The sequence below is a fragment of the Pleurodeles waltl genome, chromosome 1_1 (assembly GCF_031143425.1).
Source record: "Pleurodeles waltl isolate 20211129_DDA chromosome 1_1, aPleWal1.hap1.20221129, whole genome shotgun sequence".
In the NCBI taxonomy this organism is placed as follows: domain Eukaryota; kingdom Metazoa; phylum Chordata; class Amphibia; order Caudata; family Salamandridae; genus Pleurodeles; species Pleurodeles waltl.
This window is the reverse complement of record NC_090436.1, coordinates 132,906,680-132,921,048: the sequence shown is the minus strand read 5'-3', so window position 1 is coordinate 132,921,048 and position 14,369 is coordinate 132,906,680. Positions and strand designations below refer to the sequence as shown.

The following is a 14,369-nucleotide window of genomic DNA, read 5'->3' as shown; positions in this document are numbered from 1 at the left end:
GATAGCACCCTCCAGAGTGCACAGCAGAGGGCTGCAGGGCCGGCCGGCACTGCAGTCAGGGCACAGACCCCGTGTTGCTGCTGCGTAAGTCCCTCGTTAGCACACGCACACAGGCACAGCCTCGCAGTCCACACTGCTGCTGCTCTGTAGGTCCCACCCTCCATGCACACACACTGCTGCCGGATAGGACACACGAGGCTCACACGGTCACACTCCCCCTCACGTCCCTCCTCGCAGAAGGATGCTGCTGCAGGAATCGGATCCAGGCTGCCTCCAGTCTGCCGGGTTGTCTGCACCGCTGGCCCCTCCAGTGGGCCCCCGAGGGGCCCTGTGCTAGCGGGGGGAGCCCGAGCCGAGCTCCTGGTGTACTAGCCCCGGTGGGCCCTCTCTGCCGCTGGGGTGCACCAGCCCAAGCTCCCAAAGCCGCCCAAGGACAGGCAGGGTCGGTGGAGGGGCAGCATGGGCCGTCCAGAGCAGAGGCTGCTGCCCGCATACACATCTCCGGGCAGAGGGCCGCGGGGGTCGGCAGGAACGGCGGTGAGGGAATGAGCGGGTCTCCACCGGCAGGAGGGACAGGTCTCGGAGGGAAAGCGCAGAGGGGCCAGCGGTTTTAGAAAGAGCTGCAGGGAACGCAGAGATAGCGCCCACCGCCGAAAGGGACAGCACGAGGAGCTGTGGGTGCCTTAGCCATTGCGGGGAGCTGCAAGGGGTACCCACTACTGCCAGGAGACGAAGGTAGCGCTGAGAAGTGGCACAGACTTCAGAAGGAGCTTTGTGGGTGCTAGCTGCGGGGAGAGCTCCACATCGGCAGGAACTTCCAGCACTCTGCAGGAGTCAGACTGGGAGTTCAAGGAAGCTCCCCGGCGCCGCAGGAGGGCGAGAAGCAGCTGGAGAGATAGCCCCCGACGGAGCCCCGAGGATGGGGTATGCGGACCCCTCAGCCGGCAGAGACCTGCTGGGGAACAGGACCCTGTTCTTCATCTTTCTCTGCGCGTTTGGACTGGTGACGTTACTGCAGCAGATCCTGTACGGAAGAAACTACCTCAAAAGGTGAGGGCCTGAGCTGAGCGCACACGGGCCAGGGCTGAGGGCACACGGAGAAGGGCTGAGGGCACACGGGGCAGGGTTGAGAGCACACGGGGGAGGTCTGAGGGCACGCAGTGCAGGGCTGAGGGCACACGGGCCAGGGCTGAGGGCACGCAGGGCTGAGGGCACACGGGGCAGGGCTGAGGGCAGGCCGATTAGGACTGAGGGCACACGGGGCAATATACAAGGGCAGGGCCAGGAACCAGGCTTGGCTACCAAAAACCACAGGGAGGACTGCAGGCACGCCGGGCAGGGCAGAGGGCACAAGGCAGCAAGAAAACTGCCCCGGGCAGGGTGGAGAACTCACCGGGCATGGTTTACAACAACCACGGGCAGGACTGAAGGCACGCCGAGCAGGGGAGAGGGCAGACCGGGCAGGGCTTTCGTGCCCTGGTCAGGACTGACAATACCCAAGGGCAGGGTTGAGGGCACAGCGGACACGGCTGAGGACACACTAGACAGGGTAGTCAACAACCATGGGCACGGCTGAGGGCACCACGGTACGGCTGAAGTCATGCCTGGCACCCCGGGCAGGACTGCGGGCTCCAAAGAGGACTGCACGTCTGTCTAGGGGAGAGATGAGAAGTGTAGTAATGAGGCGAGTACAGGCGAGCAGGGGCAGGCGTAGAGTGCCGGGGCGAGGCACCCCACAGATGAGTCCTAGTGCGAGGGATAGTGGTGCACGAATCACTGAGGGTGTCAGAGGTGAGTGCTGTCTCAGTGGTGACTGCTCCTGTAGCCTGAGTTGAGTGCTGTTTCAGCGGTGAGTGCTGCTGTGGCCTCAGAGGTGAGTGGTGTCTCACAGGTAAGTGCTGCTGTGGCCTCAGAGGTGAGTGGGGTCTCAGAGTTGAGTGCTACTGTGGTCTCAGAGGTGAGTACTGCTGTGGCCTCAGAAGTTAGTTCTGCTGTATGGTGGTCTCAGAGGTGAGTGCTGCTGTGGCCTCAGGGGTGAGTACTAGTGTTGCCTAAGAGGTGAGTGCTGCTGTGGTTTCAGAGGTGCGTGCTATTGTGGCGTCAGAGTTAAGTGCTGCTGCATGATGGCCCCAGAGGTGGGTGCTGCTGTTGATGGCCTCAGATGTGAGTGGGACTGTAGCATCAGGTGAGTTCTGCTGCTTGATGGCCTCAGAGGTGAGTGCTACTGTATGGTGACTTCAGAGGTGATTGCTTATGTTTGATGATACCAGAGGCGAGTGCTGCTGTATGGTGGCCTGAGAGCTGAATGCTGCTGTTTGATGTCCTTGAAGTGAGTGCTGCTGTGTGATGGCCTCAGAGGTGAGTACTGCTCTATGGTAGACTGCCAGGTGAATGCTGCTGTATGATGGCCTCAAATGTGAGTGCTGCTGTATGGTACACTGCCAGGTTAGTGCTGCTGTATGATGGCCTCAGATGTGAGTACTGCTGTATGATGGCCTCAGAGGTGAGCACTGCTGTTTGATGACCTCAGAGGTGAATACTGTTGTATGATGGCCTCAGAGGGTGAGTGCTGCTGTATGATGGCCTCAGAGGTGAGTGCTGCTGTATGATGGCCTCAGAGGTGAGCACTGCTGTTTGATGACCTCAGAGGTGAATACTGTTGTATGATGGCCTCAGAGGCGAGTGCTGCTGTTTGATGACCTCAGAGGTGAATATGTATGATGACCTCAGAGGTGAGTGCTGCTGTTTGATGGTCTCAGAGGTGAGTGCTGCTGTTTGATGGTCTCAGAGGTGAGTACTGCTGTTTGCTGGTCTCAGAGGTGAGTGCTGCTGTTTGATGGTCTCAGAGGTGAGTACTGCTGTTTGCTGGTCTCAGAGGTGAGTGCTGCTGTTTGATGACCTCAGAGGTGAATACTGATGTATGGTGGTCTCAGAGGTGAGTGCTGCTTTGTGATGGCCTCAGAGGTGAGTGCTGCTGTTTGATGGCCTCGGAGGTGAATGCTGATGTACGGTGGCCTGCTAGGTGAGTGCTAGTGTGAGGGTCACATCGGTGAGTGCTTTGTTGAGTCTAAAGGTGAATGGTGGTCTAAAGGAAACACTGGTAAATGGGCTGTCTTTAAGAGGCATAGAATGTACAGAAGGTACTTGGGCAAAAGAGCTGATGGGCTAAGTGCTGCGGAATAGTCCGAAGAGTCTTCATGTCTCAGAATTGCCCTGAAGTCGCAAACGGGGCAGTAGGGACAGACTGAGTGCTGAGAAATGGACCAGAGGTGGGTGGGTGTTTATGGTGCTGGAGTACGTGCTTTAAGAGGTGAGTGATGTGTCCCCGGAGCAGGGCCACTGGAATTATGCGACAGAGGTGACTAGATTATGTATCAAAAAATGGCAAATTATGTGGCTTAATGCGGCACATTTTATGATAGTTTTACTTCCTTATTTCGTCTTGTTTTTTTACACAAGTTGAACCTCTCTGGGCAAATGTTCCGCCTTATTAGTAACATTTTAGCACTCCTATACAGCAATAAGCAACTGAAAGGCAATTCGATGGATGATGGCAATTGCAAGGCAGCTGACCAATCAACCTTTGTGAAGGGCCTTCCACTATGCGGCACACGTCACCAAATGTTTAATAACTTTTGGCCGTTTGAGCTAGAAACCAATATTTTTCCCTAAACCCTTTAAACTGTGCATCGGCATGATGGACTATGTGGCAAATGCAGAAAATCCACGATTATGCAGAAAACGCCACAGACTCAGAATCGCATAATTTCAGTGGCCTGGGCCTGAGTGGATGTTATATGGCAAGAGTAGTAATAAAAGCAGATTAAACATTTATCAAAACAAAGCAGAGAGAAATGTCATGTTGTTACCATAGTATGTGAAGATTCTTTTGACGCTTTATTCTTTTGACTTTCACTGTTTCACACTATGGCCTATGCCATTATATTGTGCTGCGGGTTTGCTTAAATAAAAATGTTTATAACTAATGCACGTGCAAGAACAACACGGCATAAACCTTATATTCAATTGCAAGATTTGAATAAAATTAATAAAGGTGAATTGGAAGACTTTTAAAGGGAATGGGAAGAAAATTGTTAATTAGGTATACATTTGTTCAGGTCAGAGGGCACAGTTACTAAGTGTACAGCAGTATAAAGTTAGTGAAGTAGAAAGAGTAGTGGAAGAGTGTAGTGTTAGTACAAAAGTTAGCATTTTATTTTGTTAGTTATTTTCTTAATGTGGTTTTAAAATTCTTCTTAGTGTAGTGTTGATAGAATTGTAGTTTGCGTTCAGAATTAAAGCTTTAATGTTGAGAGTGGTTATTGTGTGAGTGTTAATATGTTGTTAGTTTTATGTTATTGCAAAGTCCATTGTGAGTATTTGTAAAGTGTTATGTTGGTGCCTGTTTGAAAATGTGTGAACGTTAGTTTGTATTACAGTGCAAAATGGCAGGCTGTTAGAAGTATGTGATTTGTGGGTTTTGTTAGTTTAATTACAGGGTTTATTATTTTTCATGATATAGTCCTTGATGAAGACTATTTTGGATTTAATAGGGAAGCGCTGGATGACTTCTTTAGTGTTTTCGAATTCAAGATAAGCATACCTTTTCACTTTTCACAAACCTGCCCTCTTAGGGCAGTGGCAAAGCTGCACCGCAGAGGGGGAGGTATGCTAGGCATGGGAAGGCGTGGCAGGAGTGATAAGGTATAGTGAGATAAGGTAAGGTATGGTGAGATATGGTAAGGTGTGATATAATGTGGTAAGATAGGGCAAGGCATGTTAAGGGGAGGTATCTCAAGGGGTCTTACCTTAAGTGCAGGTATGTTATGGGGAGGTATGGTAGATATGGGTGGTTACACATGATTGGTTAAGCGTGGGTTCTTATGTATGGTACCTCACATGTGGTAGCTGCTTATGGTTGGTTACTTGTAGTAGAAATATTCGGTTAGATATGGGAGGGTAGGTATTTCATGGTGAGTTAGGTATTTTGTGCTAGACATAATACAGGAGTAAAGTGGAGTGTTTATAAAGTCATGGAATAGTAATCATTTTCAATTATATACTATTATGTTGTAGGTTTGTCCCAACACATAAATTCACTGAACAGAAACGAAACCATGTACATTCATATTATTCAATGTTGGCATTTTTTAGCATAATAATACAATACTGCAGTTCACGTTAAATAAATACAGCAGAACAGATGCTACCTCTTCTGTTGTGAATTCTGTTTTCATATCGAATTTCTTTAGTCAAGTTACAGTATTGTCGGGCTGCACCACAAATAACTACAAACTCACAGTATTGCAGTGTCCTGCTCCCTCAGTGGTTATATAGATCTCTTCCCATGGGAAGAGATCCCTGTCAGGGATGGTGAGACGCACTGAGACTGTCCAGAACCAGTCCAGGGTTTTACACATACACACTCACACAGGGAACCCACACACACTCTGCCCTATCCACATAGGCATAATGGACTGTGGTACAGAGCACTCTTACCAGGCCAGGTTTTTCACACTATCAGGCCTCAGATCCTATTGGCTTGCACTAGTTGAGCTCCCCGGCCCAACAACATCATGTCCTGGATGCTGCAGCGTCCATGGGTCTATAATGGGTGAATGTGTCCTCCCTCGACCATCTTGAACCAGGGAAAGGGTCCAGCGCTAGGACCCTGCCTAGACTTTGGACTGAGAGGTCAGGGGTCTGAGGTTAGACAATAAGTGCCTGTTATTGATGGGTCTGATGAAGTCAGAAAGATATAGAAGACGTTGTGGTTTGAAGTGGATTGCATAAGGTTGTAGAGTGGTTGAATGTGAGCTGTGTGAGGGTGTCGAAGTCAAAAATTTTAGACGCTTTATGTACACTTAAGGCATTAGCAGCGAAAGGGCATTGTGCATTTCTGCCCACCTGAACGAAGTGGCACCAGGTTAGGCCACTCTCTACCTAGGTCACATAACACAAAAGGGATACCATTCTCTGCATGTCACATCTTCCTTACCTATGACATCACATACTCGTGCAGCTCTCCGCCTGTGACTTCACACGAGCACGCGCCTGTTCTCTTCTCTGTCTATGACATCACACGCATGCGTCCCATTCTTTTGTTCTGACGCCACCATTCTTTTGCTGCGACATCAAACGTATTGAGTGACATTAAAACCGATCAACCCAACCCTAGCCCGGAGGACGTACGTGTGCCTAAAATATGCAGAAGTTACTTTCGGGTACAGAGAAATCTTTAAACCACCCAGATCGCTTTGGGTTTAACTGTTGATTGTGTCTTCATATATTTAAATACATTTACTTCATACATTTTTGATGTCATATCCTGGAATGATGTATTACTATCGCGTTTAGAGCCATCCTATTGTTGTCGGACACTACGTAGAGAACCACGCTTTACATTTAAAAGGACACTAGTAAAGTTGAAAATATGCCCGGGGTCCCATTATTTACCGTTATTGCCTAAAGATTAATCTGTAAACCACCAAGTGATTTGATTGAACAATTTGTGTAGTGCACACTACAGAGACAGATCTGTCTCTCGGCCTCTGAAACAACACGGATTTTTAGAACGAAAAGCAATGGTGTCACAAGGATGAAAGGCAGGGCTGGCCAAAAAGGAACCACAAGTATCACAGCCCTGGACTCCCCCAGCAACTGAGTCAGAAACTGGGGGATCAATGTCACCAGGGCAAAGGCATACAACAGGTGATCCGGCCAGGGAATGGTCAGAGCATCAACTCCCAAGGTCCCTGACCGGACTGGGCACAGAGCCTGGGAACCTGAGCATTGTGCCGGAAAACAAATAGATCCCGGTAGGGAACACCAAACCTCCTGCACACCTGACGAAACACAGCCCTGGAGAAAGAGCTCCTGAGAGGGAGGAAAGAAGTAACTGAGGGCATCTGCTACCCCATTATCCACCCCCTGGACATATACAGCTCAGAGAGACAGAAGGTGCAATTCCCCCCATTGAAACCGGGGCAGTGTCACCGCATTTAGTGATCGGGAGTGGCTACCCCGCTGGTTATTGAGGAATGCCATAGTCACCTGGTTGTCAGAGCTCACCACCAGATTGCGACTCTCCAGAAGATGCCGGAACCTCATGACAGCCCGAAAAACAGCCATCAACTCCTTCCAATTGGAGGACCAGCGCCCTTCCGGCAGAGACCATAGAGTTTGGAGAGACTGCTTCCCCAGAGTCGCACCCCTAACCCAAGGAACTGGCATCCATGGTAAGAACCAATGGAGGGTCTGGCTGCAAAGACACCCCTCCCAAGAAATTGTCCTGCAGTGCCCACCACTGTAGGTCCCCCACCCCGCCAGGGACACTGGAACCAAGAAGTCGAATTCCTCGGAGCGAGGATCCCAAAAAGAAAAGAGATGCAGCCACAAAGGACAGAGGTGAAAGCGGGCCCATGCCTCCGTGAACACTGTGGTGACCATGAAGCCTAGGAAACGGAGGCAGGTGCGGACATGGACAGGAACTCCCGGGCGATGGACCCCAAAGCCTCCGCTCTGGGAGGAGACAGGAACACCCTGTTGAGATCTTTGTGGAAGCTCGCCCTGATAAATGTAAGATCCTGAGATGGCGTCAACTGACATTTGTCTCAGTGGATCAGGAATCTAAGACCCTGAACAGCAGCACACACTGTCCAGATGTCCCGATAAAGACAGTCCCATGATGGTGCATGCAGGAGCCAGTCATCTAAATAAGGGTAGAGATGGCACTCCTGAAGATGAAGGGAGGCCTCCAGAGGCATCACCACTTTGATGAACACTCATGGAGCAGAGCTCAGATCAAACAGTAGAACCATGAACTGATAATGGGCTCCCTGGAGGCAGAACTGCTGAAATGGCTGTGAGGATGGGTGATCTGGCACATGACAATAAGCGTCCTGGAGATCCAGAGTGCACATGAAATGCCCCTGCACCACAAGAGGGATTATGCACTGCAAAGTCTCCATCTTGAAAGGTACATGGCGGACAAACTTGTTCAGCGCCTTTAAGTTCAACACCAAGCAGAAGCCCCCTGTCGACTTTGGCACAAGGAAAACAATGGAGTAAAACCCCTGACCCCTCTCCAGAGAGGGCACCTACTGAATGGCCTGCGTCTGTACAAGGGAAAGAATCCCCTGATGAAAGGGTCCTGCTTTGTCTGGTTGGAGGGCCATGGAGTTGGACGAACCCCAGAGAATGGAGGATTCTCCCCAAACTCAATCTTGTAACTGTGCTGAACAATGCCCAACACCCAATGGTCTGAAGTAGACACTTGCCAGGCCTGGAAAAAAGCAGGCAGACGACCCCCTACCACTGGTGGTTGCTCCACCATATAGTCAGGAACTAAGCTTGGAAGTATGAGACTTGGGCTTCTGGTCTTTAACCCAACGAACAGGAAACCATCCCTGAGATCTCACGAATTTCCTCCAGGGGGGCTGGCGCAAGGGGGACTTTGTGCTTGGAGAAAAAACGACCACCAAGAGCTGACTTAAGGGAAGGGGAATGTATTTTTTCCCTAAAAAGCTTGTGAAGCTTAGTCTCCAGTTCCGTCTTAAACAGCACCGACCCCTGGAAGGCCATCCACAGAGCTGAAAACTTCTGGGCAGCATCTGTGTTCCAATCCCTCAAAGCCAGATTCTGACGGGTTGCAACACAGGCCCCCTTGGCAAGAACTGTGGCACATAGTATACTAAAGGAGATGTCAGACAGAAACTCCACCTGAAGTTCAGTAAGGTCCAGAACAGTCTGAAGAATCATCCAAAGCTGCATACAGAGGCTTGAGATCCGAAGTAAGGGACTGCGCAACATAAGTACCATAGATATCAGCACGAAGAGCCAGTTGTGTCACTGAATACACCTTTTTGAGAGAGGCATCCACCTTCTTGTCAACGGGATCCCAGATAACCGCTTCCTCAGCCAAAGGCGTGTGCCCCCCCCAAACTGGCCACAAAGGAATCGACCACGATCAAGTCAGGGAGGCCATGCTGCATATCATGCAAGGGATGGAGTCTGGTCATAAAAAGGGGCATCAAGATTTTATCCACTCCCTGTGAAGATAATAAACGGATGTACAGGCATATCCACTGGGGTAGAGCCCTAGAATTGGTGCTGCAAAGAGGAAGAGGAAGACTCCTGCACACCATCCTTATGAAAGCCCATGTAAGACTTCACACGGCGAACCAGATCAGATAACTAGTCCGAGCAATGTATTTTCCTCGCAGCTCTTCAGGATTAGGACCTTCCTCTTCAGAACCAGAAGGAGACAGAGGTGCAGACACATCCTTCTGTCTTCCAGCCTACCCCATCTCCAACAAAGTCTAATGAATGTAGGGTGACCAGATGTCCTGGTTTTCCCCAGATAGTCCTGGTTATCAGAGGACTGTCCTGGTGTCCCGATGCTTCTCTTAATTTCTAAATAAATGTCCTGGTATTTGGGACAAAGGTCAGATTATCTAGGGAAGCTTAAGTGAAAAGTATGCTCTCCTTTGACAGACACCTACAAAGTCTGAAATAACTAAAGTAATTTATCTGCTTCTGTCAGTCTACATAGTCCCATGTCTGCTCCAGCAGAGAGTTGGAGGGTGGGGGTGGGTTGGGGGTGCAGGGTGGGAGGTCAAGCCATAGCTAATGTTATGATATATATATATATATATATATATATATATATATATATATATATAAAACAGGCAAGATATAAAAGCGAGAGTAAAGTCTTTAGTCCTTCTTTTATGTCTGACTTGTCCCGGTTTTTGTTCCTCAAAATCTGGTCACCCTATATGAATGAGATGCTTCAGACAAGCCTCCTTATCCTCCTACTTATGACTGCAAGGAGGAGGGCAGAGTGTGAACAGGGGGATGAGGACTAGATAGAAGAAGACCTCCAAAGGCCTCTGCTTATGAGTATGCTTCCCCATCATTAGTGGAACAGCCAGCAGCAACGCAGCCCCGAAACACAAAGCAGGCCTAGAACAACCGAACTACACAGGATAGCAAAAAAAGGTAAAGCCTCCAAGCAGAGCTCACCCCCCGGACCCTCGCGTCTTATGCAGCCCAGCAAGATGCCAGGAAGAAGGACGCCAAGCCAGCGAGGAGCAGCACGACCGTCCTGCGGGGCATGTGTGCCACCCTCCATGCCCCGCAGGAGGAGCGGCAGCCATTTCAGCCAAGCAGGAGCCGCTCCCTGCATTCCTTCGATCCATTCTGTGCAGGACAGACAAAAGAACAGGTGGAATGCTGGTAAGTACTTATTATGTACTCCCAGAGGGAGGGGGAGAAGGTAAGGGACCCAGCATTACCCTTATTCTTTTTTCTGTTGCAGAGATATGATTATCTCCATGTTGTGATGAATGGGACGAAGACTGGAGGGACCTGGGGGTAATGTTTGTTATCTGACTCAACGGCGAAGTCAAAAATTGTAGACGCTTTATGTACACTTCTTAAGGCATTAGCAGCGAAAGGGCATTGTGCATTTCTGCCCACCTGAACGAAATGGCACCAGGTTAGGCCACTCTCTACCTAGATCACATAACACAAAAGGGATACCATTCTCTGCATGTCACATCTTCCTTACCTATGACATCATCACCTTGAAAGGATGAAAAGCTTAGTCGAACCTGTAAGCATGGGCTCAATCAAGAATCCTCATAATGGAAGGATCAGTCAACTGACCCACCAAAGCTGACTTTTTACTGCCATGCTCGTCCTGCTTGCCCCAGATAATGTGGTAGCAGATGTGCAGCTCTTCTAAGGGAGGTGGATGGTAGTTCTCACACTTTACATGACTTTTAGGTCTCCAAGTTATTTTTTCCATAAATCCGGAATACATATTTTCTCGTCCGTGTGGACAAAACGCTGCCCCCTTGTACAGTAATGGCGGGTCTTGGCTCCTCAGACCCTGTGTTGAGTACTCCTTCCCGCTCTTTCTTCCAGTGTCTACAGAAAGATGAATGCATTCAAATTGGTGTTAAACAGGAACCATTACATTGATTAGGACTGCAAGGGGCTGGCTGCCAGGAGGGACGTGTAGAAGAGCCAAGGCTATGACTCAAGTTAGCAGAGCTCCCATCTCTCCTTTATACATCTGTTCACAAACGGAGGCAGGCCAAAGGTTTCTTAAAGAGCGTCAAGATCTCACCGCTGGGATAGTGAGGTCAAACTCCAGTTCCCTGTTCTGTCAGAGGTGTTGGGTGATGCTGGTATAATATGTGAGGTGAGGAAGTCAAGGCTCAAACCAAGGATGATGCAAAAACTAAAATTACTACTAAATGACTCAAGAAGAAAAATCTGGTAAACAACAAAAAATCTCAAAAGTTAATGAAAAACTGAAAAATACTGAAAACACTCCAAATTGGATAATAATTCTTTACACGGTTTCTTAGACGGTTCAGTACAATGAGAAAAAAAGAAAAGTTGCTATCTAAATAGCCTAAGCACCCAACTGATGTCGGAAGGGCTGGAGTGAAGTCAGCCAGCCATCAGGGTGGATGGCCCTGCTTGCTGGCAGACATTGTTAGCTGCTGCATTCGGCACTGGTGTGTGCTGTTAACATTTCTTTATTGATTTTTGATTTTACAGTAGAGAAAATTATAATAGGGACATCCACAAATTAATATACATATTACATTGAAAACCATGTCAAGAGGTGTCATTGGGGCATACACAAACACTCTCATCCTCCCAACCAGCTACTCTGTAATAAATACCCCGACCATAAAGTAAAAAAGCATTTGCAATGCAACCGGTCTCGTGTTTGCTCGAGTTAGAGCTATTCGCGTTTTAAACTCCTAACCGGACTTTTCTTGCCACATGAACTGAAAAGTAAAACAGTTTCACGTAAGCGAGCCCTCAGCCACCGTGAAGCATGATGGAGACACACAAAAGGAAACAGAAGTCCGCTCCCAGCAAAACGTATCAGCAAAAGTGCAATTATACATGTACCCGGCAAAAGTGCAATTAGCCATGTAACTGGCAAAATTGTAATTAGCCATGTAACAAGGTCGATGTCATGCAAAGCGCTCGACTACTGCCCAGCAAGATCGCCGTGCCTGCGAAATAAAGAGAAAGGTAGTCCAGAAACCATACAGAAAACATGGAGCCTTGTATGTTTTCAGTAGTTGGCCGGTGCACTCGAGGAGGGCTAAACAGTGGAAAAGGCTTGATATATGCATGCCTTCCACTAATGAAATGAAGCGAATCGTAAAAGGCAAGCCCACAAACCAACCAAACTCATGGACTTGACATGGGCGTGGTTACAAGCCCATAGAGAGATAACAACAGGGACGGAGCGCTTTGCACTCGACCCTAAAAAGGAAATAAAAGTATAAAAAAGGATAGTAAAAAGAATAATAATACGTGGCAACTAAAATATAGTTGATAAGAAAGCATATTCACACTGTGAAGCTCATAGACACTAATATCAGAGAAAAAAATACAAAACAATTAAGAACTCCAAAGAGAATGTGATGGAACGAAGGAAGGATGGTCTGAATTACTGTAATAATGAAATGAGTCAATGGAATCCTGTCTCACCATTGTGTATTCTCCCTTTTGGTGGTGGGGTGATGGTCCTATGTAATCTATAGGTAAAATACATCTGAAAGACGGTGCAATTATAGGGTTCAGTCTGTCCGTTCTGGCAGTGGCATAACATAAAATGATGCCACCTCGTGCAAAGTGTGAAGAGGGGCCCTTAAGCCTCACTTATCTTGTAGGTATTCATGGACCTTGAGCTGATTGGGTGTCTTCTGAAGGGTTTGGGCAGCTGCGACTCCTCCGCTATGGCGGAGGAGGGTCGCCTCCCCTGCCAGCAGCAGCAGCTGCAAAACTTGAAAAATAAAACAATAAAGTATGTTGATAATCGTTTTATTTTTCTCCATAGTGTCCAGTCTAGGGGCCTTGGGCCATGGGGATGACGGGCACAAGGTGGAGTGGTAGGATCACTGTTGTCAGTGCGCATGTGGGTTTGGCTGGCCGTCTCAGGACAGCCAAACCGACATACATACTGAGCTGTCTCCAATCTGAGCTGCGATCCCTGACGGAGACAGTAGACACAGGCTCCCAGTTTGTCTGGGAGCGCAAATGGAGGGCGCTCAGGCCAATCCTGATGCTACTGTCATGTTGCCAGCAGCATGAGAGCAGCGTTAGAATTGGCCGCATGGCAGTCTGGGAGCCTGTGCCTGCAGTGGAGCCAGAAGAGCAGCGACTCAGCGGGCATTCAGGTGATTTTTGTTGTTGTTTTGTTACCCCTCTCCCCCTGCCACTCTGCCCTGCCACTAGCAGCGACTGGGTTTGGAAGCCCCAGAAGGGTTGATGGCTCCTGCGTCACAGGGACTTCAGGGGCCTGCGTAATGCCCCTGAGTTCTGGATGCAAACAGGTGAAGAAAAGTAACAAGGGAGACCAAGAATGAAAGAAGAAAGAAAGATGGAGTGTGTATACACATAGGGTACAAACCACAAAGAAGAGGATGAACCGTCAGACTAGGGACAAATCATGTAATTTGGAGGTTAAGGAGGCCCTCCTTGTCTGTCCCTCGAGTCTAATATTTACATTATTATAACAAATTGACACATCATGGTCAGTGTGAAGTAAATCACAGGAGGTGTGAAACTGCAAATAAAATCAACTCATTCAAACATGCATCTCTCGTTCCGTATCAGCAGTACAGTATGTTGTCATAAGAATGTATTACTTAAAAAACCCTCGATGTCATCTAATCAACCATCTCCGAATTTTCCTTTCATCGTTCAGTTTATAGATTAGTCTTTCATGCATGGCCATTGCGGTCAGAACCTCCAGTCTGCAAATGCTCGAGGGGCGGACGGAGAGGAATGGGGGTGGTGAGTGGGGGGGTCGATGATTCATTCGAGCAGAGAACGAATGCCTGTGATAGCCAGTGAAGTATGTACCAGCCATCCCCTCCTAGGGCTATTTAGTCCTTGAACCACAGACATGGCTTTTAGATTTGCCGGGAGGCGCTAGTCACTATGTTCACTTCACTTGAGTTTTGTAGGAAGTCCCAAATTCCCTTCCAGTCTGAGTCCAACACGCAGTGGGGTCTCCAGAAGTGATTTTTTGGGGGAGGGGTACACAAAGGACAACAGATTAAAATGGTGGGCCATCTACAATTGGCAATCATGAAGATTCTGCACATATGTAATACACACACTAAATTAAACATTTTAAGCGACTATGAATTAAACATTACAGATGTCTGTGAAAGGGTTAGTGGTCTTTAGCGTGTTTCGATCACTCCAGTTCTCCGTCACACACCAGTTTTTGCTGCACGCTCCACTAGACTCTTATGACCTTTTCCTCTGATAGCTTTCTGAAATCCTCCACCTCTATAGCTCACACCTCCTCTCATCTT

The 14,369-nt window shown here is 48.5% G+C and overlaps 1 protein-coding gene across 2 annotated transcripts in view; it reads left to right on the top strand.

The window, feature by feature from the left end:
* Nucleotides 1-209: 209 nt before the first annotated feature.
* Nucleotides 210-14,369, top strand: part of ST8SIA5 (ST8 alpha-N-acetyl-neuraminide alpha-2,8-sialyltransferase 5) — a 341,938-nt gene continuing 327,778 nt past the window's right edge. Inside the window, exon 1 of one of the 2 annotated variants that reach the window (XM_069218874.1) lies at nt 210-1,050. In XM_069218874.1, the coding sequence (XP_069074975.1) occupies nt 920-1,050 (131 nt within the window). In that variant the 5' untranslated portion in view covers nt 210-919. The remainder of the gene's footprint in view (nt 1,051-14,369) is intronic. The other variant, XM_069218872.1, reaches the window with a different exon arrangement.